This window comes from Rhinoraja longicauda, chromosome 40 (assembly GCF_053455715.1).
Source record: "Rhinoraja longicauda isolate Sanriku21f chromosome 40, sRhiLon1.1, whole genome shotgun sequence".
NCBI lineage: Eukaryota > Metazoa > Chordata > Chondrichthyes > Rajiformes > Arhynchobatidae > Rhinoraja > Rhinoraja longicauda.
In genome coordinates this window covers 4,355,910-4,383,290 of record NC_135992.1, presented here as the reverse complement: position 1 = coordinate 4,383,290, position 27,381 = coordinate 4,355,910, and the positions used below count along the sequence as shown (strand labels likewise).

The 27,381-nt window shown below is 48.6% G+C and overlaps 1 protein-coding gene across 3 annotated transcripts in view; it reads right to left on the bottom strand.

The window, feature by feature from the left end:
• The window catches only part of foxred2 (FAD-dependent oxidoreductase domain containing 2), a 59,641-nt gene that overhangs the window by 13,823 nt on the left and 18,437 nt on the right, over window positions 1–27,381 (bottom strand). For 2 of the 3 annotated variants that reach the window (XR_013549536.1, XR_013549535.1), the window contains exons 5-9: window positions 26,114–26,280; window positions 20,676–20,841; window positions 13,727–13,968; window positions 9,381–9,551; window positions 6,892–7,177 (exon numbers count right to left, since the gene is read on the bottom strand). Coding sequence is in view for 1 of the 3 variants with exons in the window: in XM_078430659.1 (XP_078286785.1) it covers window positions 7,077–7,177; window positions 9,381–9,551; window positions 13,727–13,968; window positions 20,676–20,841; window positions 26,114–26,280 (847 nt within the window). In the remaining 2 variants the exon portion in view is untranslated. Of the gene's footprint in view, window positions 1–6,134; window positions 7,178–9,380; window positions 9,552–13,726; window positions 13,969–20,675; window positions 20,842–26,113; window positions 26,281–27,381 lie in introns of those variants that run through there. The other variant, XM_078430659.1, reaches the window with a different exon arrangement.

The following is a 27,381-nucleotide window of genomic DNA, read 5'->3' as shown; positions in this document are numbered from 1 at the left end:
CTTTGCCCACTTGTAGCTGTATTTGGCGTAACAGATGGAACTTTGGGTTTAAATGCAAACCAGTCTGACATCATTGCATTCACATCACTTTTGGGTCGTAGGTCTGGAAATCTACAACTCCTCCATCTGCTGCCGCTTGGCTAGAGGACGTAGAGTTTTTTCTAAAACTAGAAAAGATCAAATTTACACTGAGGGGGTCTGTGAAAAAGTTTTATTCAAAATAGGAACCTTTTCTGTCATACTTTGAGAATCTAAAAGAACTACCCACTGACTGAGGGCACTTGATTGTAGTTGGGGATCTGCCTTTGATTATGTTTTACTTTTATTTATTACTTATTTTTGTTTACACAATTGCCGATTACCTCACAGGATGGCTGATGCATAATGAATGAGTGTATCCTGAACCATCTGACATGTTGTAGATATGTATGGGCCTGCGCCTTGGAAGAATGTAGAGGTTTTGCTGTCAAATTGTGCATTTGTATTTGTGATATGATGTATTGTGAACACATCAGCTGCAAAGGGGTGTCCAGGGGGGGTGGGTGAGGGTTATTTTTGTTGTTATATATAAAGAACAAAATGGAGGGGAATTTAATGCATTACGTCATTCGTATTGTATCTATCCTTCAATAAAAATTAATATTTTTTTAAAAAGGTGTCGAGGACCATGGAGATTAGTGTACATACATGTGTGGTGATGGCCATGGACAGTGGGCTGAAGGGCAGTATTATTCTACAAATTAAAAAAAGACACAAGAATAGCTTTGTAGATGCAGACAGACAATGACATGCCATATAACAGTCCATGACGAAGGCAGACCAGGTTCTGGTCTTTACTCTCGTTCGTGCTGTACGTCTCTCTGGAATTTAGAAGGATGAGAGGAGATCTTATCGAAACGTATAAGATTATTAAGGGGTTGGACACGTTAGAGGCAGGAAACATGTTCCCAATGTTGGGGGAGTCCAGAACAAGGGGCCACAGTTTAAGAATAAGGGGTAGGCCATTTAGAACTTAGATGAGGAAAAACTTTTTCAGTCAGAGTTGTGAATCTGTGGAATTCTCTGCCTCAGAAGGCAGTGGAGGCCAGTTCTCTGAATGCATTCAATAGAGAGCTAGATAGAGCTCTTAAGGATAGCGGAGTCAGGGGGTATGGGGAGAAGGCAGGAACGGGGTACTGATTGAGATGATCAGCCATGATCACATTGAATGGCGGTGCTGGCTCAAAGGGCCGAATGGCCTCCTCCTGCACCTATTGTCTGTTGTCTATTGTCTCTCACTGGGATAGTGGTGCTGGCTCGAAGGGCCAAATGGCCTCCTCCTGCGCCTATTTTCTATCTCCACACACCCTTTTTGCCTCCATACCCACGAAACCGTGTTTCTCTTTGGTGAGCCGATAGGCCGTTGAGGGGCACCATATTGCAGACTATCTACATAACTTCCACACAGCCAGGTCTCGCAGGGATTTCTCCACTGATACACAGAAAACACCGGGAATAAACATGTTCTAAACAGCTCAGTAAGTCACTGGGTGCAGGAATACATTTGACAAATATCATTTGCGTCTGAAAAAATAATTCCAAAGAGATAGGAACAGGGCCAAATGTAATCCTCTGTTAAGTGGTCCTACTTATGTGGAGAGACTGGAAAAGCCCGGCTATTGATGAAGGCTCCATGACTTGAACCGTTGATTGTTTCTTTGCCAGAGGGTGCTGCTTGACCCACTGACTGTTTCCAGCATTCCGATGGCTTCAGATTTTCGTCGACTGCAGTGTTTTGCTCAGGAAAGCCACACTTCCCGGCTCCAAGGGGCAATGGACCCATGACGCTCAAAACCATGGATAGTCACAAAAAAAGCTGGAGTAAATTCAGCGGGACAGGCAGCATCTCTGGAGTGAAGGAATGGGCGATGTTTCGGGTCTTGACCCATTCCTTCTCTCCGGAGATGCTGCTTGTCCCACTGAGTTACGGGTCGTGGCCCGGGCGGCCGCCATTGGTGGAGCGGGAGCACGTGGCCGCCGGCTGTGTGAGGTCATGTGGGGCGCGTCACCTTGTCCTGTATTTGGGAGTGAGGAAGTTGGCAACCCTAGTCTTCAGTGGGTTATTATTTAATGAATTCCTTGAAGCAAAGAGGACCGCGCTGGTGCGGGAGACAGACAGGGAATCAGAGGCTCACCAGTCCTGGGATGGCGCCGAGATTTAACCTGCGAGATTTAACCTGCATCGTTGCTGCAAGAATTTATCCGTTGCTCAACTCTCAGTCCGACAAAGAGTGTGTTTGTTCTCTTATCTCACAGAGTCCAGAAAACCTGCACGCCTCCTGGACTATAAATAATCACAGCTCTGGAGGGGGAAGTCTCTCCACAGGCAGGCTCTGGCCTGCCTTACCGTCTCTGTCAGTCAGCCCAGCTTACAGTCTCACTTAGCTGATCCAAGTTTGGTTCACGGAAAGCTTCCTAGACTCCGTACTCCTGGGCTGGGACGGGTAGCAGAGGCATGACGAACTACAGATGCTGGAATCTTCAGCAAAACATGAGTGTGAATCATTCTGAAGAAGGGTCCTAAATGGGAACTCCATCTGTCCCTTGCCTCCACAGATGCTGCCTTACCCGTTGAGTTCCTCCAGCACATTGTGTTTTGCCGGGTGGGATAGATGCTTGGTGCTTCTAGTCACCTTGCCATGAGCTGGCTGGCAGAGCACGATGGGCAAGGCGAGAGAGAGGCTTCTGTCGATGCCTGGGCCCCTACACATTGCTGTCACCTTGTTCAGGGTGGGTAAAGGCACATGGCCAGAAGCAACACACTCACTGAAGCTGAAAGCGAGGGTACGCATTGTGGGGCAAAGGGTGGAGGGGGGGCTCAGACAAAATGAACAACTAAAGGGGAGAGATGATCAGAACACACTCTGGAGGCAACAGAGCAGTAGTAAAGAACACTATGGAGCTGGTTGCTGTCCAGCAACAGCTGCCATCTCCACATAGGGTTGCCAACCGTCCCATATCAGCCGGGTCATCCCGTATATTGGGCTAAATTGGTTTGTCCTGTACAGGATGGCCCTTGTCCTTTATTAGGCCCGGGGGGGCGCCGTAGGCCCGGATGACGTAGGCCCAGACACTGTAGGCCCAGACGCCGTAGGCCCAGACACTGTAGGCTCGGGGGCCGCAGTAGGCCCGGACAATGTAGGCCCGGAGGCCTGTGCGCCGCCTAACGGAGGTTGCGTAGCAACCCACCTCCCGGCCCAGGCGGCTGCCATTGGTGGAGCGGGAGCACGTGGCCGCTAGCTGGGTGGGGCTCGGGGCGGTGACCTTTTGTCCCTTGTTTAGGAGTGAGAAAGTTGGCAACCCTATCTCCACAGTTCCTGATGCTACATATGCCTTGGTGCTGAGCATCATCCAACACTGTTCCAGGATTCAATACGTCCCCTTCTTTACTTTAGACTTTAGAGGTACAGCGCAGGAACAGACCCTTCGGCCCACTGAGTCGGCACCGACCCTGTGTACACTAGGGACAATTTAAAGAAGCCTATTAACACACCTATATGTCTTTGGAGTGCGGGAGGAAACCGGAGCACCCGGAGAAAACCCATGTGGTCACAGAGAGAACGTACAAACTTGGTACAGACAGCACCCGTAGTCGGGATCGAACCCGGGTCTCCGGAGCTGTGTGGCAGCAACTCTACCGCTGCACCACCAAACCTCAAGATTCACCCTGTGTCACATTTACATCCATCGAGGACCATATGCAGCCAGACGGCAGGAAATAGGAAATAGGTGCAGTTCCTTTGGTAGAATAAAGCTATGTTTATAACATTTACTACGGATCATAGTGAATAACTGGAGCTTGCTGGCGTGACCCGACTGTGAATGAGACTTCAAGGTACAAATCAACATATGGTGCGTCTGGGGCCTGTGAGCAACAGAAGTCACTGCAAACGTGAGCAGGCAAGGAAAGCAGAGAGACAAGTGGCATCATGTTCACAACCCCCAGGCTGGCAGGATTGGAGGGTGTGATGGCACCGTGCCTGGTACTGACTATAGACTGTGGCCGTCCCACTTTCAACAGACTGCCTCATTGATCGCAGCCCGGCACTCCACTGCCGAGACACGCTTTGAAATTAAGCTGAGGGCGAATGCAAGAGGAAGTGAACAAGGGCACAGTGAGGAGGAAACGTGTTCTTGGAGGTTGGGCTGGGGGCGATGAGGGATCAGGAGGTACTCTGCCTAGGCCGAACCTCCCTCAGCCTTTGTAGTTCACACAGTTCCTGATTTTACACCATCGTGGCAAAGAGCAACACAGTACAGAGACAGGCCCTTCGGCCCGACCTGTCCATGCCACGTGTACTGTGGCGCAGCGGTAGAGCTACTGCCTCACAGTATCAGCCCCTGGTTCGATCCTGGCAGCAGATGTTGTCTGTACGGAGTTTGCACGTTCTCCCTGTGACTGCGTGGGTTGTCTCCGGTTTCCTCCCACATTCTTAGTATGTAGGATGCGAAACTGGGGTAACATAGAACGAATATACTGGTGGCGCAGCGGTAGAGTTGCTGCCTTACAGCGAATGCAGCGCCGGAGACTCAGATTCGATCCCGACTACGGGCGCCATCTGTACGGAGTTTGTACGTTCTCCCCGTGACCTGCGTGGGTTTTCTCCGAGATCTTCAGTTTCCTCCCACACTCCAAAGACATACAGGTATGTAGGTTACTTGACTGGGTAAATGTAAAAATTGTCCCTAGTGTATGTAGGATAGTGTTAATGTGCAGGGATCGCTGGGCGGCGCGGACTCAATGGGCCGAAGGGCCTGTTTCTGCGCTGTATCTCTAAATATTTTAAAAATCTAAAAAAATCTGATCAATGGTCGGCAGGGACGCGGTGAGATGAAAGGCCAGTTTCCATGCTATATTTCTAAACTAAACGTCAAAGTAGGCACAAAGATAGACCCAAAAAGCTGGAGTAACTCAGCGGTTCAGGCAGCATCTCTGGAGAAAAGGAATAGGTGACGTTTCAAGTCGCGACCCTTCTTCTGGGTCTTCTTCAGAAGAAGGGTCTCGACCCAAAATGTCACCCATTCCTTTTCTCCAGAGACGCTGTCTGACCCGCTGAGTTACTCCAGCTTTTTGTGTCTATCTTCAGTTTAAACCAGCATCTGCAGTTCTTTCCTACAGGCCAAAGTTGGCATTCTGGGCGAGTCCCATTTGTCAGCATTTGGCCCATATCCTTCCTCTCGCTCCCTCAAACAGAGGGTTCAGCAGGGACTGGTTCGGCCTGCCCTCCCATCCACTTGTAATCCGGGCTGGGGTTTCTGATTCTGTTGGTCACCCACGCTCACCACACCAGCGATCATGTGTTACAATCCCTCGGGCCTTTGACTCATGCAAACTGTGCAACACTCTCCCGCTCTTTAGTTTGTTCCAAAACACTTTTATTAAATTGCTTCTGCTGTGCTGGTACCTTTCCCTCTAACCTACGTGACTTCCTGAGGCATCTTGCACCCTTTCCATTTGTCAAGTCTCTGCTGACTCATATCCTTCAAACAGATTACTTGACACGTGGCCAAGAATTTCCCCGCGTTTGTTCATAATAGTTCAGTAGCATCACCTGCAGCAACCTCATGGCATTGCATTTCTCTGCTGAGAAACAGTGAGAGAAGGGCAGCAGGGGGACAGGCCAAACGCAAATTGGAGGAACAGCACCTCACATTTCGCCTTGGCAGCTTACAACCCAGTGGTATGAACATTGATTTATTTAGCTGTCCGTCTCTCTCTGTCCCTCCCCCACCCTAGTTCTCCGACCAGTTTCACTGTCCTCCTGATTAATTTTACTGTTTGCATGCCTCGTTGTCATCTTCCACCTTAGCCGGCAATGAACCATTACACATTTCCTTGATCATCGTCTGCTTTGATCTGTCGTTTTCACACCTTACCCTTCCAGTTTCCCTCTCCCCTGAATCTTTGTCTGAAGAAGGGTCTCGACCCGAAACGTCACCCATTCCTTCTCTTCAGAGATGCTGCCCGCCCTGCTGAGTTACTCCAGCATTTTGTGTCTATCTTCGGCGGGGATAGGTCCAAGTCAGAGTCTGACTGTCCGTTTGCGCTGGGACCGAGCTAAATTCAACCACAGTTCCAGAAAGCCCTTCGTACGAGGTCTCCAGTTAGAGATAAAGACGTCCCCCACCAAAAACGGAAACAAGAAAAGACAAGAATTCCTTGGAGTCTTGCAAGACTGCATTAAATCGCTTTTGGAATGTGGAGAACGAGGCAGTGTGTTGCCCAGAACAAGCTTCCCCACACAGAACTACAACAATACACAATACACAACCTTTGGGTATGAAGCTGAAACATTAAAATCCGCCGATTGGGAGGCGCTGATGGATTTATTGTACTTCGTTCACGTCCGGCCTTTAAAATGTTTTACGGCCAGGTTTGTGACTTCTACAGAAACGTCAAGTCTGCAATCTCAACGTTATATAACAGGATCAAATCTGCAATAAGAAACTTCTTAAAAATGTTTCAGGCAAGCCCCCAACAAGTAGCAAATCTAATAATATAAAACGGTCTCCCTGCTCTCCGAATGAATATTTTTGGCTTGAATTCCACGTATAAATATTACATTGCACAAAATCTAAGCAGGCGGGGCAGATCCCTGAGAGGGGTGCAGTGAGCCACAGAAGGTTCTGATCAAACTGTTCCTCTCTCAGGAGATGCTGCCTGACCTGACGTATACATCCAGCATTTTCTGTTTTATGTCTGAATTTCCCTTATTTGCAGCGTTTTGGCTTTGTTTTGTCGTATAAAAGTCTCGTTTGGCAGGTCCCTTGCACATGACGGCAGCACGGAATCTTCCTGGAATTGTTCGGTCCTGCTAACAAGGAGACGGTTTGGATGCACTCTGGCCTCACCTGGTTGTAGTGCACTGGTGGTCAGACCACAGGTAACCCATGGTACCTCGTCCATCCTGCTGTGACTGAGGTGGTTGCTGCAGCCACCGGCTTCTCCCTCTGCCCATTGGACGACGGTTGCCGGCGCGAGAGGTCATCGGTAGAGACGCAGTCACCACAACGATGGCAGCTTCCTCGAGCCTGTGCTACAAGCTCTCGTTGCCCAGCAACCCTTGCGCGTTTAAGTAACCGTGGCGACAGGAAGGCGGCAGATGCTGCTGAGTCAAGGCGAACTTGAAGCAGGATTCTGCAGGGGCAATGGAAACGCATGGGGATTAAATCTTCCCATAGATTATCGTACAACCATGTATTCTCCAAATCCCTTTCCCCGTGTTACAAAAAACTTTTAATTAGATGGAACTCTTCCACAGATGCTGCATGACCCAACGAGTTGCTCAGCACTTTGTGCCCATCTTCAGCACTTCACACAAGTATGTGTGTGTGTGTGTGAGTGTGAGTGAGTGAGGGCGAGTGTGCGAGTGAGTGTGTGCATGTACGTATAACAGATATGTACTAAGAAGGACATCGCCCATCCCTTCTCTCCAGAGATGCTGCCTGTCTCGCTGAGTTACTCCAGCTTTTTGTATCTATCTTATATATATACAGCAATCAGCCAAAACATTATGACCACTGACAGGCGACGTGAATAACATTGATTATCTTGTTACAATGGCACCTGTCAAGGGGTGGGATATAGCTAGTGAACAGTTCTTGAAGTTGATGTGTTGGATGCAGAGAAATGGGCAGGAGTAAAGACCTGCGTGATTTTGACAAGGGCCAAATTGTTATGGCCAGACGACTGGGTCAGAGCATCTCTGAAATGGCAAGGCTTGTGGGGTGCTCCCGGTCAGCAGTGGTGAGTACCGACCGACAGTGGTCCGAGGAGGGACAGACCACAAACCGGCGACAGACAGGGTGTTGGGCGCCCAAGGCTCATCGATGTGCGAGGGCAACGAAGGCGATCCTGTCTGGTCCGAACCGACAGAAGGTCGACTGTGGCACAAGTCACAGAAAATTTTAATGGTGGTCAAGGGAGGAATGTGTCACAATACACAGTGCATCGCACCCTGCTGCGTATGGGGCTGCACACGGAGGACCAACAGCATATTAGGCAGGTGGTCAAAATGTTTTGGCTCATCAGGTCATAATGTTTTGGCTGATCAGTGTATGTATATATATATATATATATATATATATACACACACAAAATGCTGGAGTAACTCAGCAGGTCAGGCAGCATATCAGGAAAGAAGGAATGGTGACGTTTCGGGTCGAGACCCTTCTTCAGTCTGAAGAAGGGTCTCGACCCGAAAAATCACCCATTCCTTCTCTCCTGAGATGCTGCAGAATGAGGACCAGCTGTGATGCTGAAGACATCAGTTGTCCCCCCCAGCACAGCGAACGACATGACCGAGCTCAAGCTCCATGGCACGACACCACAGCTCCATGGAGCGGCTCAGAGACCCGAGGGCAGCAAAGCAGCCCAGCTCCCCGAGTAATGTAAGAGGGCATTGTGCTGCCATCTCACCTCAGAGGCCACATCTCACAGACCCAAGAGATTCCTCTGAGACCCAGCATCATCCACCCCATCTCAGAGAACCAACATCTTCCACCCCATCTCAGAGAGCCATGGGCAGCAAGGCAGCCCATCTCCTCGAGCAAGGCAAGAAGGCATTGCCCTGCCACCTCACCTCAGTTCTGCCACCCAGAGACGAAGGCCTGGCTTGGCCCATGGCCCCTGATCATTCCCTCCTCTCCTCTCCCCTCGAGCAGAAGATACAAAAGCTTGAAAGATCATACCACCAGGCTGAGAAACAACTTCTTCCCTTCTGTTATCAGACTATTACATAGTCCTCCCATAGGCTAGGCCGCAGTCCTGATCTTCCAACCTACCTTATTGCAGACTTTGGGCTTTTTCCTCTAACTGTGACACTACAATGCTGTAAAACTTTTCTGCATTCTGGTATTTCTCTCTTTGTATTACCTGTTGTAGTTTAGTTTTAGAGACACTGCGTGGAAACAGGCCCTTCGGCCCACCGAGTCCCTGTCTACCAGCGATCCCCGCACATTAACACTATCCTACACACACTAGAGATAATTTTTTTAAAGATTTTTACACAGCCAATTAACCTACAAACCTGTACGTCTTAGGAGTGTGGGAGGAAACCGACCTCGGAGAAAACCCACGCAGTCACGGGGAAAAGGTACAAACTCTGTACAGACAGCACCCGTAGTCGGGATTGAACCCGGGTCTCCGGCGCTGTAAGGTGTTAGTGTTAATGTGCGGGGATCGCTGGTCGGCGCGGACTCGGTGGGCCGAAGAACTTGTTTCCGCGCTGTATCTCTAAACTAAACTAAACATAGGAACTGTCCCCAGCCTGGGGCGAGCAGCTGGAGATACAGGCGTTTTGTTTGCAAGGAAGCAACTTTGTTCCAACAGGATGTGACACCTGCAAAGTAGTTTCTGAGGTCGGTGTGCAGGCAGGTCTCCAGGAAGCGACGCAGGGGCAGGATGTGAGCTCGGGCAGCGGTCCAGTCTGTCAGGAAGTCCTCCACCACGTGGTGGATGCTGCTCGGACGCGGCAGCGGCCACAGCTTCGGCCTCTGCGCCATCTCCGTCTCTGAAAACAAGCACAGCGTCAAGCAGCTGCACGCCGATCCACTCTCGCCCCTGGTCAGCACGAGCTGCCCTCTCTGTGGCCCTCTGTACTCACTCGCTCACACGCGTTCACAGGCCCCACGCTGGGTGCAAGAGGCACTCTGAACACAGACAGGCACAATTCCCCACACACAGACAAACCGTACGCTCACAGACAGGGCATAGTATCAGAGAGACTTAGCTCACTGCTACCAATCACTGCTACCAGGCTCATGTGACTCTACCTTTAGTCCAATCCAGGGAAAACCTGATGGATTGAATAGTCGATACTTTACACTGATACTTTCCCTGTCAGCTTCAAGCCCATAAAAGAGGAAGCCATGATCTAGCAGCGTGGTGGCGCAGCGGTAGAGCTGCTGCCTCACAGCGCCAGAGACGGAGTCACTACTGTCGATCCTCACTACTGGTGCTGTCTGTACGGAGTTTGTACGTTCTCTCTGCGACTGTGTGGGTTTCCTCCGGGTGCTCCGGTTTCCTCCCACACTCCAAAGACGTGCAGGTTTGAGGGTTAATTAGCCTCTGTAAACTGTCCGCTGGAGTGGACATAGAACTAGTGTGAACACGTGATCACTGGTCGGCGTGGACCTGGTGGGCCGAAGGGGCTGTTGCCACGCTGTATCTCCAATGCAAAGATGATCTAATGAATGTAGAACCTTCTGAGTGATGGGGACATTCTGCACACAACAGGCCTTTCAGCTCAACATTTCTACGTCAACCATAAATTACCCCTCTGTACTACATAGAAACATCGAAAATAGGTGCAGGAAGTTGCTTCCTTGCAAACAAAACATGTGCAGGAAGAGGCCATTCGGCCCTTTGAGCCAGCACCGTGATTATGATCATGACTGATCATCCACAATCAGTAACCCGTGCCTGCCTTCTCTCCATATCCCTTCAATCCGCTAGCCCCAAGAGCTCTACCTTATATTTATATGCTCTTGTATGCTCTTTTATGCTTATATATGCTTATAACCTTATATGCTCTTTTAAATTCATCCAGTGAATTGGCTTCCACTGCCTTCTGTGGCAGAGAATTCCACAAATTCACAACTCTCTGGGTGAAAACGTTTTTTCTCACCTCAGTTTTAAATGGCCTCCCCAATATTCGTAGACCGTGTGGCCCCTGGTTCTGGACTCTCCCAACATTGGGAACATTTTTCCTGCACCTAGCTTGTCCAGTCCTTTCATAATTTTATATGTCTCTATATGATCCCCTCTCATCCTTCTAAACTCCAGTGAATACAAGCCCAGTCTTTCCAATCTTTCCTCGTATGACAGTCCCGCCATCCCGGGGATTAACCTCGTGAACCTACGCTGCACTGCCTCAATAGCAAGGATGTCCTTCCTCAAATTAGGAGACCAAAACTGCACACAATACTCCAGATGTGGTCTCACCAGGACCCTGTACAACTGCAGAAGGACCTCTTTACTCCTATACTCAAATCAAAATCTCATTTACCAGTACTTGGTCCATAATTTGCTAACACCTTTGCAAATCAAGTGCGTCTCCAGATGCTTCTTAAAAGTTGTGAGAATTTCTACCTCCACCAGCCCTTCAGGCAGTGTGATCCAGGTCCCAACCATTCTCTGAAAAAAATCTTCCTCACATCTCCTCTGGCTCCTCATCTTAAACCGTGACTTAGTCTTGGACATCTTCTGTCATGGGGGAGCTTCTCATAGATAGAGTAGATCCAATAAACCTATATCCTCATCAGTCTGTATACCTCCAACAGCTGCTCCCACTTCCTTCACTGCTCCAAGGGAAACAAACCCAGCATATACAAACTCTGCTCACAATGGATCGACTGGGCTTGTATTCACTGGAATTTAAGGTGAGAGGGGATCTTATAGAAACATGTACAATTCTTAAGGGATTGGACAAGCTAGATGCAGCAAAAATGTTCCCCATGTTGGGGGAGTCCAGAACCAGGGGTCACAGTTTAAGAATAAGGGGTTGGCCATTTAGGACTGAGATGAGGAAAATCTTTTTCACCCAGAGAGTTGTGAAATGTGGAATTCTCTGCCACAGAAGGCAGTGGAGGCCAATTCACTGGATGTTTTCAATAGAGAGTTAGATTTAGCTCTTAGGGCTAACGGAATCAAGGGATATGGGAGGAAAGCAGGAACGGGGTACTGATTTTGGATGATCAGCCATGATCATATTGAATGGCGGTGCTGGCTTGAAGGGCCAAATGGCCTACTCCTGCACCTATTTTCTATGTTTCTATGTTAACCGAAACATTCAATCCCAGACAATTGCCTGGAGAATCTCCAATAGAATTTCATCCTTATTATAGTGTGCTGACCAGAACTATACACAATTAACCTATGATGAGCGTTTGTCGGCACAGGGCCTGTACTCGCTGGAGTTTAGAAGAATGAGGGGGAACCTCATTGAAACATACAGAATCGTGAAAGGTTTGGATAGAGTGGATGTGGAGAGGATGTTTCCACTAGTGGGAGAGTCTAGGACTAGAGGTCATAGCCTCAGAATTAAAGGACGTTCTTTTAGGAGAAATTTCTTTAGTCAGAGGGTGGTGAATCTGTGGGATTCTTTGCCACAGAAGACTGTGGAGGCCAAGTCAGTGGATATTTCTAAGGCCGAGATAGATAGATTCTTGATTAGTGTAGGTGTCAGAGGTTATGGGTAGAAGGCAAGAGAATAGACAATAGACAATAGGTGCAGGAGGAGACCATTCGGCCCTTCGAGCCAGCACCACCATTCAATGTGATCATAGGGTTAGAAGGGAGAGATGGATCAACCATGATTGAATGGCAGGGTAGAATTGATGGGCCGAATGGCCTAATTCTGCTCCTATCACATATAACATTAATATTTCAGTTGTGGCCTTGGCAATGTTTCAACGCTCTTATAGTCTAAGCCTCAGCTAATGAAGCCAAGCAACGAGTATACCTTGTCCACCAGCCCATCGACCTATGCTGCGACCTTCGGAGATCTGTGGTCTTCTACAGAAAGGTCCCTCAAGACTTCCCTCATCAAGCTTATCGTTCATTATGTATGTCCAATCTGCCTTGGATCATCCGAAATGCATCACTTCATATTAGTCAGGATTAAGATCCATCTTCATTACCCTGCCTAATTTACAACTGATCAATATCTTTGAAGATTAAGGCTACCCTCCTTGCCATCAACTACCAATTTTTATTTCTTCTGCAAACTTGCTAATTATGCTGTAAATTCAATGACCTTTATCCTGGTGGAGTGGTTTTCCAGGGGGGACTGGTCAAAGACCTCACTGGAGTTCATGTAAACCACATCAATGGCACTGGCATTGTCAGCATATTCCGTTACTTCTTCAAGAAACTTAATCGGTCATTCAGGGTCTCCTGCCAGCAAATCTGCGGTGACTAAACATGTTTAGCCTCTGAAGGTAGATTATTCAGATTGGACTAGATGTTACAATCCCCAAGGTTTGCACTACAATTGACTGGTGTTGTTCTTGGGGGTGACCACTAGGTGATGTTGCTACCATTCAGACACACCTTCAGTTGTGTATCTCAACGTCACTGGGTGTTTCGGCCTTTTATCACAAGACACCCTCAGTCGAGGCAGGCCCACCACAGGGTGATCAGACCTGGGTGTGTGTGTCTTATGGTTAGCCTCTAGATGGTCACGTGGCAGCCCAGAGAGCATCTTTTCTTTTCAGCCACAGCCAGTGACTGCTCCATTCGGCGGCATTGGCAAGTTCTTTGATTGCCCTCCTTTGGGCCTGCCCTCTGACTCCAACTTCCCTCAGGAGCCTTGCGGTGGAACTGGGTACAAAGCCCCTGCACCCCACCTCCGCTGAACGCACCCTTGCACTCCAACCTCGCTCCTCTGCCTCTACTGCAAGGTTGGAATATCTCAGCCTTTTCCTTTCACATGCCTCGTCCACAGCCTCCTCCCAGGGCACCGTCAGCTCAACGATGAAGACACGCCGTCAGGAGTTGGACCAGAGGATCAGGTCTGGTCGCAGGTTGGCACCTCAGAAACATTTTCTCCCGATACTGTCGACACGTCCACTGACGGATGGCCGGTCGGTCAGTGTGAGAGCTCGCAAACGAGAGCCCGACACGCAGGGGTTTTTTGAGGCAGCGAAAAGGGGAACGTGGGGGAAGAGCGCACAAAACACTAACCTGTTGGGAGGTGCCTGTAGAAGTAGATGACAGGGTGGAGAAAGTTGGAGAGCCACGCGTGCTTTGGGTCTCCCACGGAGCGGTCAGGGTGGAAGACATCCGCCTCTGGTTTGGAGAAGTTGCTCCCGTATTCCAGGTTAATAACAAACAGTCCACTTTCTGCCTTTTTCCCGGTGTTTTCCCAAAGGTGTGGAAGTGCTCCGATCGGATATTCTTCCAAGTACTCAAACTCAGTGGCATTTCTGAAAAATCCAGAGCAGGAGAAATGTTGACAGGCGGCAGACTCAGGAACTGTCCCAAATACTGGAGATGCAGCGGGATATTTACTTCATAAGTTCATATACGTATAAGAAAATAACTGCAGATGCTGGTACAAATCGAAGGTATTTATTCACAAAATGCTGGAGTAACTCAGCGGGTCAGGCAGCATCTCAGGAGAGAAGGAATGGGTGACGTTTCGGGTCAAGACCCTTCCTCAGACTGATGTCAGGAGGGCCTCTGGTTAAATCCCTCCCCACCTACGTCCAAGACACCTCACACGCTCTCCATCTCCTCGATAACATCCGGTTCCCAGGTCCCCACTCCCTCATCTTTACCATGGATGTCCAGTCACTCTACACTTCCATCCCCACAAGGATGGTCTCGAAGCCCTCCGTTTCCTCCTCGACCGCAGAACCAGCCAATCCCCATCTACCAACACTCTCCTGCGCCTTGCAGAGCTGGTTCATAAGTTTATAAGTTATAGGAGCAGAATTAGGCCATTCAGCCCTTCCAGTCTACTCCGCCATTCAATCATGGCCGATCTATCTTTCCCTCTCAACCCCATTCTCCTGCCTTCTCCCCATAACCCCTGATATGGTGGCGCAGCAGTAGAGCTACTGTCTTACAGTGCCGGAGACCCGGGTTCGAACCCGACTACAGGTGCTGCCTGTACGAAGTTTGTACGTTCTCCCTGTGACCTGTGTGAGTTTTCTCAGAGATCCTCGGTTTTCTCCCACACTCCAAAGATGTACAGGTTTGTAGGTTAAGTGGCTTGGTATAAATGTAAAATTGTCCCTAGTGTGTGTAGGGCAGCGTTAATGTGCGGGGATCGCTGGTCAGTGAAGTCTCGGTGGGCAGATAGACCTGTTTCTACGCTGTATCTCTAAAGTAAACTAAAACAACACATGAGATCTTGATTGAACATAGTAATCAAACCTACTTCCTCCTTACAAGTAGGTTCTCTTAAGATAGACACGAAATGCCGGAGTAACTCAGCGGGACAGGCAGCATCTCTGGAGAGAAGGAATGGGTGATGTTTCAGGTCGAGACCCTTCTGAAGAAGGGTCTCGACCCGAAACATCACCCATTCCTTCTCTCCAGAGATGTTGTTGGTCCGGCAGAGTTACTCCAGCATTTTGTCTATCTACATCTGAGGTTCCTTCCTACAGAAGCAGTTTCTCCTGCTCACTAACTCTTGACCCCATTCAGTGTTAAACATCAGTCTGAGTCAGTAGGCTAAACACACAGACGTGAACAATTAGTGCCCAGAAACCTGGTGATTTGGTCCCTGTTACTTTCTTGAAGAGTGGCGCAGCGGTAGAGTTGCTGCCTTACAGCGAATGCAGCGCCGGAGACCCGGGTTCGATCCCAACTACGAGTGCTGTCTGTACGGAGTTTGTACGTTCTCCCCCTGACCTGCATGGGTTTTCTCTGAGATCTTCGGTTTCCTCCCATACCCCAAAGACGTGCAGGTTTGGAGGTTAATTGGCTTGGTATAAAGTGTAAATTGTCCCTCGTGTGTGTAGGACAGTGTTTAAAGTGCGGGGATCGCTGGTCGGTGGGCCGAAGGGCTTGTTTCCGCTCTGTATCTCTAAACTAAACAAAACATGTGGTACCCTCAAGAGAGGGCTGTGCTTGTGGACTACAGAGGCATAAAGGCCCGTGTCATGTTATTATGAGGCAAGATAGCAATTCCTGGAATGGAAGGTAGACACAAAATGCTGGAGTAACTCAGCGGGTCACGCAGCATCTCTGGAGAGAAGGAAAGGGTGACATTTCGGGTCGAGACCCTTCTTCAGGTCCTTCTGCAGTTGTACACGGCCCTAGTGAGACCGCACCTGGAGTACTGTGTGCAGTTTTGGTCACCAAATTTGAGGAAGGATATTCTTGCTATTGAGGGCGTGCAGCGTAGGTTTACTAGGTTAATTCCCGGAATGGCGGGACTGTCATATGTTGAAAAACTGGAGCGACTAGGCTTGTATACACTGGAATTTAGAAGGATGAGAGGAGATCTTATCGAAACGTATAAGATTATTAAGGGGTTGGACACGTTAGAGGCAGGAAATCTGTTCCCAATGTTGGGGGAGTCCAGAACAAGGGGCCACAGTTTAAGAATAAAGGGTAGGCCATTTAGAACTGAGATGAGGAAAAACATTTTCAGTCAGAGAGTTGTGGAATTCTCTGCCTCACAAGGCAGTGGAGGCCAATTCTCTGAATGCATTCAAGAGAGAGCTAGATAGAGCTCTTAAGGATAGCGGAGTCAGGGGGTATGGGGAGAAGACAGGAACGGGGTACTGATTGAGAATGATCAGCCATGATCACATTGAATGGCGGTGCTGGCTCGAAGGGCCGAATGGCGTCCTCCTGCATCTATCGTCTATTGATGTCAGGGGAGGGGGCGAGTCCCATCTCATAGTAATAGCCCCAGCAAACTCTGAGCCACTCAGGCCTGTCATCAGTATTTTATTCACAAAATGTTGGAGTATCTCAGCTCAGCAGGACAGGCAAGAAAGAATGGGTGACGTTTCGGGCCAAGACCCTTTTTCAGACTGAGAGTCAGGGGAAAAGGAAACGAGAGACATATACGGTGATGTAGGGAGAACGAGAACAAATGAATGAAAGATATGCAAAATATTCTTTGTTGCACAAATTTCTTCATTTGTTCTACATCACCATTTTCTACATTTTCTCTACATCACCATCTACATCTCACGTTTCCCTTACAGACTCTCAGTCTGAAGAAGGGTCTCGACCCGAAACGTCACCCATTTCTTCTCTCCAGAGACGCTGCCTGTCCCGCTGAGTAAATCCAGCATTCTGTGTCTATCTTCGGTTTAAACCAGCACCCGCAGTTCCTTCTTACACACCAGTATTTTATTTCCCCGCTATCAAAGGGATCTACAGGATGCACCTGCCTCAAGAAGGCAGCTGATCTCAAAGACCCACACCACCCTGGCCACGCTCTCATCTCACTGCTACCATTGGGAAGGTGGTACAGGAGCCTGAGAATCATTCTCTGCAAGTTCAAGAGCAGCTTCCTGCTGTTAAGTATCAGGTTCTTGAACTACCCTGCACAACCCCACCTTGACCCACAGAATCATTCACCTGAGGGCGGCACGGTGGCGCAGCAGTAGAGTTGCTGCCTTACAGCGAATGCAGCGCCTGAGACTCAGGTTCGATCCTGACTACGGACGCCGTCTGTACGGAGTTTGTACGTTCTCCCCGTGACCTGCGTGGGTTTTCTCCAAGATCTTCGGTTTCCTCCCACACTCCAAAGACGTACAGGTACGTAGGTTAATTGACTGGGTAAAATGTAAAAATTGTCCCTAGTGGGTGTAGGATAGTGTTAGTGTGCGGGGATCGCTGGGCGGCGCGGACCCGGTGGGCCGAAGGGCCTGTTCCGCGCTGTATCTCTAAATCTTAAAAAAACCTGCTCTGGACTTTGCACTACAGTATATACTTTGGCTTGCACCTATCGTGCTCTGGTTTATCTATGGTAACTAATAATTTATGGGAGGTTTGTTAGTGTTACATTTAACGTGCCTGTAAAGCTGAAGAAAGAAAGAATTTCATTGTTCCACTGTCAGTGCCTACGACAATTAAACACTCTTGACTCTTATGTTCCCAAACAGTGTAGGGATGGCCAAACGCAGCTAGAACAATCAGACTGCCAGACACACAAAATGCCGGAGTGTCTATATTTGGTATAAACCAGCTTCTGCAGTTCCTTCCTACACAATCAGCCTTCAGTAAGGTGGACTCGGGAGGGGGAACTATAGACAATAGACAATAGAAAATAGGTGCAGGAGAAGGCCATTCGGCCCTTCGAGCCAGCACCGCCATTCAATGTGATCATGGCTGATCATTCTCAATCAGTACCCCGTTCCTGCCTTCTCCCCATACCCCCTGACTCCGCTATCCGGAAGAGCTCTATCTAGCTCTCTCTTGAATGTATTCAGAGAATTGGCCTCCACTGCCTTATGAGGCAGAGAGTTCCACAGATTCACAACTCTCTGACTAAAAAAGTTTTTCCTCATCTCTGTTCTAAATCTTATTCTTAAACTGTGGCCCCTGGTTCTGGACTCCCCCAACATTGGGAACATGTTTCCTGCCTCTAACGTGTCCAACCCCTTAATAATTTTATACGTTTCGATAAGATCCCCTCTCATCCTTCTAAATTCCAGTGTATACAAATCTAGTCGCTCCAGTCTTTCAACATATGACAGTCCCGCCATTCCGGGAATTAACCTAGTAAACCTACGCTGCACGCCCTCAATAGCAAGAATATCCTTCCTCAAATTTGGAGACCAAAACTGCACACAGTACTCCAGGTGCGGTCTCACTAGGGCCCTGTACAACTGCAGAAGGACCTCTTTGCTCCTATACTCAACTCCTCTTGTTATGAAGGCCAACATTCCATTGGCTTTCTTCACTGCCTGCTGTACCTGCATGCTTCCTTTCAGTGACTGATGCACTAAGACACCCAGATCACGTTGTACGTCCCCTTTTCTTAACTTGACACCATTCAGATAATAATCTGCCTTCCTAGTTACATAATAATCTGCCTTCCAAAACTAGTTACACCCCAATTCCTATGTCCAGACACTTTGCAAGAACAAGGTGGAGTCCCTTTCACACAGACGAAAGGCTTACACATTGCCCAAGTTCATACACCATTTCCAGCAGGCAAACACTATTAGAACTGTTTGCTCAGGAAACATCGAGGACATTAGGTCAGAAGGAAAATAACTACAGCTTCTCTGTGGTTGCCCTACAATAAGCTTCATGATAAGCTGGCAGGCACAGCTTTAATGGCTATTCTTTAACCCAATTAACCTTCACCTTAAAATGACCAAGTGCTGGAGTAACTCAGCGAGTCAGGCAGCATCTCTGGAGAACATGGATAAGTGATGTTTCCGGTCGGGACACTTCTTCAGAAGAAAATTTCACTTGTTCGCCAGAGATGCTGCCTGACCCGCTGAGCTATTCCAGCACTTTGTGTCCTTTATTGTAAACCAGCATCTGCAGTTTAAGAAGATAACTGCAGATGCTGGTACAAATCGAAGGTTTTTATTCACAAAATGCTGGAGTAACTCAGCAGGTCAGGCAGCATCTCGGGAGAGAAGGAATGGGTGACGTTTCGAGTCGAGACCCTTCTTCAGACTGAAGAAGGATCTCGACCCGAAACGTCACCCATTCCTTCTCTCCCGAGATGCTGCCTGACCTGCTGAGTTACTCCAGCATTTTGTAAATAAAAGCATCTGCAGTTTCCTGAGCGGCCTTGTAACCAATCCCCAATTGATTGGTCTCCCTCCGGCCACTGTGATCCTGCTGCGTTGGTGTCACCAGGCTCAGCTCAGCTCCAAAGCCAAGTAGCCAAGTTCACAGCAAGCTTGCCTTTCACTGAATCTTCCCAAAAGTCAACCTTTAAATCTTGTGAATTAATGAGTGCGCTTCCCAGACTGGGAGAGATGCACATCATTCACAACACTTGGTGCAGCTTCACAATGCTGCACTGCTGTGCTTATTTACAACAAAGGTCCTGAGGATAGAATTTATAGAAGTCGAGCCACACAACACCCTTAGTATCTAAGTATGCTTCTCGACCCGAAACGTCACCCATTCCTTCTCTCCGGAGATGCTGCCTGACCTGCTGTTGCTCCTGCTTTATGTGTCTGACTTCGGTTTAAACCAGCATCTGCAGATCCTCATTTAGACAAGAACAACATTTTTTTTTTTTAAAAGCAGTGCCCTGTAGAGTTGAGCATCGCTGGAGTCGGGCTTCCATCCCAAGTATTTAATCATAAGGGTGTTGTAGCAAATACATGGGTTAGGTAGAACATTGATATTCGGGGTTAGATTGAACGGTACCAAACAAACACTATTATATCACATCCTCAACATGGCTACATTGGGTGAGGGAATTCAAACCACAGGTGCTCCTCACCTTACGACGGGGTTACAATAGACAATAGGTGCAGGAGGAGGCCATTCGGCCCTTCGAGCCAGCACCGCCATTCAATGTGATCATGGCTGATCATTCTCAATCAGTATCCCGTTTCTGCCTTCTCCCCATAACCCCCGACTCCGCTATCCTTAAGAGCTCTATCTAGCTCTCTCTTGAATGCATTCAGAGAATTGGCCTCCACTGCCTTCTGAGGCAGAGAATTCCACAGATTCACAACTCTCTGACTGAAAAAGTTTTTCCTCATCTCAGTTCTAAATGGCCTACCCCTTATTCTTAAACTGTGGCCCCTGGTTCTGGACTTCCCCCAACATTGGGAACATGTTTCCTGCCTCTAACGTGTCCAACCCCTTAATAATCTTATACGTTTCGATAAGATCTCCTCTCATCCTTCTAAATTCCAGTGTATACAAGCCTAGTCGCTCCAGTCTTTCAACATATGACAGTCCCGCCATTCCGGGAATTAACCTAGTAAACCTACGCTGCACGCCCGTTACGTTCGGAGAAACCCATCGGAAACCGAAAATATCGTAAGTGGAAATGCATCGCTGCCGTTTGCACCATGGCAAAGTTGAACTACCGTAAGTCGAAGCATCGTAAGCCGGGGAGCACCTGTAGAGGCATGAGCTTTTACCCGACAACAAGGAAACAGTGCGCTGTATAAATAATAATCATTAATAATACATCCTTCCGATCAGAGACAGTAACGTAAGAGTCACTCACCTCTGCAGCAGCACGACGTCAGCAAGGACGCTGAACATCTGGTAAACGCCGGAGGCCTCGTTGATGCGCTTGACGATCACGTTAGTGAGCTGGGAGACGGGCCGGGCAGTGGCCTGCCAGTCGACGCCGTGGTAGCGATGCTCCGTCAGACGGTGAACTGCGCGGGCTGGTGGAAGCAACCGGAAACACAGGGTTTTACAAGGGCATCATAACCAGCATGGCGTAGTGGCTGAACGGTGGAGCTGCTGCCTTACAGCGCCAGAGTCCCGGGATCCATCCCGACAATGGGTGCTGCCTTTACGGAGCTTGTACATTCTCCCCGTGACCGCGTGGGCTTTCTCTTTGGTGCTCCGATTTCCTCCCACACTCCAAAGACGTGCAGTTTATCGGTTAGTTGGCTCAGTAATTGTAAAATATGTCCTAGCATGTGTACAGGGTGATCGCTGGTCGACACGGACTCAGTGGTCCGAAAGGCCTGTTTTTCCACGCTGTATATCTAATGTCTAAAGGCAATCAAACATCGCATCTATGACAGTGAATGGGGGGTTAAAATTATTGAAGTGTTTAGGAGCTGTTCTCAGGTAACTGACCCATCCTATCATCAACTAGAGAGCGGTTTTGGCCTACTATCTACCTCATTGGACACCCTCAGACTATCTTTAATCAGACTTTACTTGATTTTATCTTGCACTAAACGTTATTCCCTTTATCCTTTTTTAGATTTAGAGATACAGCGCGGAAACAGGCTCTTCGGCCCACCGAGTCCGCGCCGCCCAGCGATCCCCACACATTAACACTATCCTACACCCACTAGGGACAATTTTTTTACATTTATCCAGTCAATTAACCTGCAAACCTGTATGTCTTTGGAGTGTGGGAGGAAACCGAAGATCTCGGAGAAAACCCATGCAGGTCACGGGGAGAACGTACAAACTCCGTACAGACGGCGCCCGTAGTCAGGATCGAACCCGAGTCTCCTGCGCTGCATTCGCTGTAAGGCAGCAACTCTACCGCTGTGCCACCGTGCCGCCCTGTATCTGTCAGCAGCAGACGGCTTGACTGCAACCATGTATTGTCTTTTCGCTGACTGGATAGCACGCAACAAAAAAGCTTCACACTGTACCTCGGTACACATGTTTCCAAATACACAGGACGTGATGTTAAAATTCCAAAGTGCCAGTAACTAAACTAAATTAAACACTTATGACTTCCTTGGTGAGGGTACCCATTCGATTCACGTCACAGATCTGACTCCATATACCAGAGCATCTGATAAAAACTTGCAACCGTTGCCTGACTTTCACACGTTTTTGTCTCAAGGTGCTTGCTCAGACAGAAGAAACAGGAACTGCCCTGCAGGTCGTATATATGCCCTAGCCAAAGCAGAAATAGAGAGAAGTTACAAATTGCTTTGCTAGTCACCCATAGCATTCCCCCCCCCCCCCCCCCCCCTCCTCGTTCCATTGTTCTGGGAAGTAAACTCGCACAAAATTACTTCATGGTCTTCTGAAGCTAAAAACGAATTGCTTGATCGCCCAAGCATAAATTGAAAGACCTTGGAGTCCTTGGTTCTCAGCACTCAAGTCCGTTGCTGCACAACTAAAAGTCAAAGAAGATATATAAATCGGGGCAGTTTATACGCATGATTCTAACTTTATTAACTTTAATATACATTCAGCCCAAGACCTTACCTTGGCTGAACGGTGGAGTAGCCTTTGTTAGAGGGTAGACACAAAATGCTGGAGTAACTCAGCGGGCCAGGCAGCATCTCGGGAGAGAAGGAATGGGTGACGTTTCGGGTCGAGACCCTTCTTCAGACGTCAGTCTGAAGAAGGGTCTCGACCTGAAACGTCACCCATTCCTCCTCTCCCGAGATGCTGCCTGACCCGCTGAGTTACTCCAGCATTTTGTGTCTACCTTCGATTTAAACCAGCGTCTGCAGTATTTTATCCCCCAGCCTTTGTTAGAGGTTGCTCGCTGATCGAGTGATGCAACATCACACCGTGGCCAAGATGTCTAAAAGCTATTAGTGGAGAAAATAAAGTGCCCTGGGCCTTTTTGTTGGTCTCGGTCCAGTAACCCATTTGATTGTCACGAGCCATTTTTCTGCTTCGCTTACTTAATATTAGATCATCTCTCTACCCAGAGTTAAGACCGATGGGACTGGAGGTAAATCTTTTAAAGTCTAACAGTAAGCTTGGCAGAGCAGAGTGCTGAGCGAACAGAACATGATGCAAGTTAGGATGAAAGTAGCAGAGCTTCAAGGGAGAAGTATACAAAATATATAGAGATAACAGGCCAGCATTCCAACAGCATCGGCTTTATCTCATTCTCAACCAAGATAAACAGAATGAACTACATGAAGTCACACAATATTAGGCAGCACTGATAAGCAGCAGCAGAGAGCACACCCAAGTTCAGTTCTGTTCAAGAGAAAACCCTCCGACTCATGTGAAAAACCTCCGGGCCAGGACAGATTCCTTGCATTCAGTGCACGAGATGACAAGACAGTTCAAAAGTAGCTGACGTGGAAGAAGCAGGGGGTTCATTAGTGAGGTCTGGCTCAGAATCCCATTGACATTCATTGGCAACTATCTTGGGCCAGCACTGAACTTTACTGCAATTGGAAGATCACAACAAGGACACCAGTCTTCATGGCGAATTTAGAATTTAGAAGGATGAGAGGAGATTTTATCGAAACGTATAAGATTATTAAGGGGTTGGACACGTTAGAGGCAGGAAACATGTTCCCAATGTTGGGGGAGTCCAGAACAAGGGGCCACAGTTTAAGAATAAGGGGTAGGCCATTTAGAACTGAGATGAGGAAAAACTTTTTCAGTCAGAGAGTTGTGAATCTGTGGAATTCTCTGCCTCAGAAGGCAGTGGAGGCCAATACTCTGAATGCATTCAAGAGAGAGCTAGATAGAGCTCTTAAGGATAGCGGAGTCAGGGGGTATGGGGAGAGGGCAGGAGCGGGGTACTGATTGAGAATGATCAGCCATGATCACATTGAATGGCGGTGCTGGCTCGAAGGGCCAAATGGCCACTTCCTGCACCTATTGTCTATTGAAGCTCAGGAGGACTTCTAATCATATTATAAAGATTGGGGAAAGGGAAAGAAATTGAGAGTTCTTGAATCATCTTATTACTATTATCATGACTGGTGGCATGACTCATTCGGGGCAGCACGATGGCACAGCGCCGGAGCTGCAGCCTCACAGCGCCAGAGATGCAGCCTCACAGCGCCAGAGATGCAGCCTCACAGCGCCAGAGATGCAGCCTCACAGTGCCAGAACTGCAGCCTCACAGCGCCAGAACTGCAGCCTCACAGCGCCAGAACTGCAGCCTCACAGCGCCAGAGATGCAGCCTCACAGCGCCGGAGATGCAGCCTCACAGCGCCGGAGCTGCAGCCTCACAGCGCCGGAGCTGCAGCCTCACAGCGCCAGAGATGCAGCCTCACAGTGCCAGAACTGCAGCCTCACAGCGCCAGAACTGCAGCCTCACAGTGCCAGAACTGCAGCCTCACAGTGCCAGAACTGCAGCCTCACAGAGCCAGAACTGCAGCCTCACAGCGCCAGAGATGCAGCCTCACAGCGCCAGAACTGCAGCCTCACAGTGCCAGAACTGCAGCCTCACAGCGCCAGAGATGCAGCCTCACAGTGCCAGAACTGCAGCCTCACAGTGCCAGAGACCTGGATTCGTCCCTGACCATAGGTGCTGTCTGTATGGAGTTTGTACATTCTCCCTGTAACGTTGTGGGTTTTCTCCGGGTGCTCCGGTTTCCTTCCGTACTCCAAAGACACACAGGTTTGCAGGTTAATTGGCTTTGGTAACATTGTAAATAGTCCCAAGTGTGTAGGATAGTGCACGTGTATGTGGGGGGGGGGGGGGGGTGAGAGGAGTCGTTGGTCAGTGCGGACTCGGTGGACCAAAGGGCCTGTTTCCACGCTATATGTATAAAGTCTAAAGACTGAACATAAAAATAGACTGCAGATACTGTAAATGTGAAATAAAAAATAAATGCTAGAAACATTCAACATTAACCTAAAACATTACCTCTGCATCCCTTTCTACCAATACGATATGATAGAACTTTATTTATCCCAGGAGGGAAATTGATCTGCCAATAGTCATAAAAACCCCAAATACATGAATACATTCCTCCCTCCCTCCCCAGCCACTGTCTGTCCACCATTCTCATAGGCGCTGCTTTATACAACTCCGTGCCTTGTCAAAGAACCGGAACATGATCCAACACCACACTAGTAGAATGCACTGGTTGGCTGGTCAGCCTGCAACAAAAGCTTTTCACTGTACCTCGGTACACGTGACAGTAAACTAGACTGAACTGAACTGCTGCATTGTTCGCAGTAATGTCTCTCAGGTGAGATGGTAAACATGCATTCACAACTGGGAACAGAAGGCACAACTGCATAGAGCAACTGGGAGCTCCCCCAGCATACTGGGGCTGATATTCATCATTCAACTAACATCATTGAAACAAACTGTGTTGTCATCTATCATTCTTTCGGCCCTATTTCACAAAATGCTGGAGTAACTCAGCAGGTCAGGCAGCATCTCAGGAGAGAAGGAATGGGTGACGTTTCGGGTCGAGACCCTTCTTCAGACTGATGTCAGGGGGGCGGGACAACCGCAGGAGATGCAACACCTGTCCCTTTACCTCCGCCCTCAACTCCATCCAAGGACCCAAACAGTCTTTCCAGGTGAGACAGAGGTTCACCTGCACCTCCTCCAACCTCATCTATTGTATCCGCTGCTCTAGATGGCAACTTCTTTACATCGGCGAAACCAAGCGCAGGCTCGGCAATCGTTTCGCTCAACACCTTCGCTCAGTCCTCCTTAACCAACCTGATCTCCCGGTGGCTGAGCACTTCAACTCCCCCTCCCACTCCCAGTCTGACCTTTCTGTCATGGGCCTCCTCCAGTGCCATAGTGAGGCCCACCGGAAATTGGAGGAACAGCACCTCATATTTCGCCTGGGCAGCTTGCAGCCCAGCGGTATGAACATTGACTTCTCCAACTTTAGATAGTTCCTCTGTCCCTCTCTTCCCCTCCCCCTTTCCAGATCTCCCTCTATCTTCCTGTCTCCACCTATATCCTTCCTTTGTCCCGCCCCCCCCCCCGACATCAGTCTGAAGAAGGGTCTCGACCCGAATCGTCGCCCATTCCTTCTCTCCTGAGATGCTGCCTGACCTGCTGCGTTACTCCAGCACTTTGTGAAATAAAAGTATTAGAAAATATGTTAGGGGAAACTAGAGGCAAGAGGGCGATAAAGGAGTATTAGGGTATGCCTATGGGGTGCAATGAGCAGTGTAAACACAGACACAGACCAGCTGGACAAATGGTTCGGTCTCTACGCTGCAAACACAATGTAAAGTTACCCATTACTTCAGGTCAGATGCTGCTGGACACTCACCTGTGTAGCGAAACCCATGGATGAAGCCGCCAGCTGCCTTCCTGTAATCAATGGAATGACTTGCTGTCCCGATAATAAACATCCCTGGAAGGTTTTCTGCCTCATAAGTGGCTTTGACCAGTGGGTATTTATTCAGGCGACCTCGGCCTCTCTGAGGCATAGCAACGCTGTTGGGAAGAGCACAGTGGAAGACATTAATGCTTTTTATCTTCTCTTCAACAATTAAGGGCAGCGCAGTGCATGTGCCCGAGACCTGAGTTCACTCCAAACCTCGGATCTGTCTGTGTGGAGTGTTTGGTGCTCCAGTTTTCACCCACTTCTCACTTCTCCAAAAATGTGCAGGTTCATAGATTAAGAATGTGGGCGAGTGGTGGAATCTGGGGAAGTTTAATTTAGTTTAGAGATACAGCCCTAAGGGCCACATTCTCCACACCGACCAGCGATCTCAATAGACAATAGACAATAGGTGCAGGAGTAGGCCATTCGGCCCTTCGAGCCAGCACCTATTAACCTTTTGCAATTTGTCATCTACCTGTGACACTAACTCAAATATTCCACAGATTATGCCCAATTTACTGAGTATTTCCAGTATTCTCTGTAACTTATTTGCAACGACGGCAGTGTTTTATATCTCTCAGTTCCAACATCTTTCACATCTCCTCTCTTTGTCCTCAATCATACGTTCACAAGTGATAGGAGCAGAATTAGGCCATTTGGCCCATCAAGTCTCCTCTGCCATTCAATCATTGCTGGTCTACCTCTCCCTCCTAACCTCATTCTCCTGCCTTCTCCCCATAACCCCTGACTCATTCATTTCCTTCTATTTACATCATCTTCTAACAGATCAACTACAATGAGTAAATCTTCACCACCCGCTCTCAGCTGGCATTGAATGCTTATACCATTTGATCTCACTTGATCTCCAGTCTATCACTCTGTTCTTTTCCTCACTCATACTCCTTCTCTGCAACTTGAAATATATTTGATTTCTAACTTTCCAAGTCCAGATGAAATGTCATTTGCCTAAAACATTAGCTCTGTTTCTCCATCTGCAGATACTATCTTGCATTTAATATTTTTATTTCAGACTAGACCAAGTGGACCCGTTGGGCTCAATCCTCCCCTGCATTGGTGCAGCACCCTCCCCTCCCCCACTCCCCCTCCCTCCCCTCCTCCCTCCCCCCCTCCCCGTCCCCCTCCCTCCCTCTCCTCCCCTCCCTCCAGGCTCAAAACCTACTTCTCTTTGCTAGCGTTTGAGGCTCTCTGTG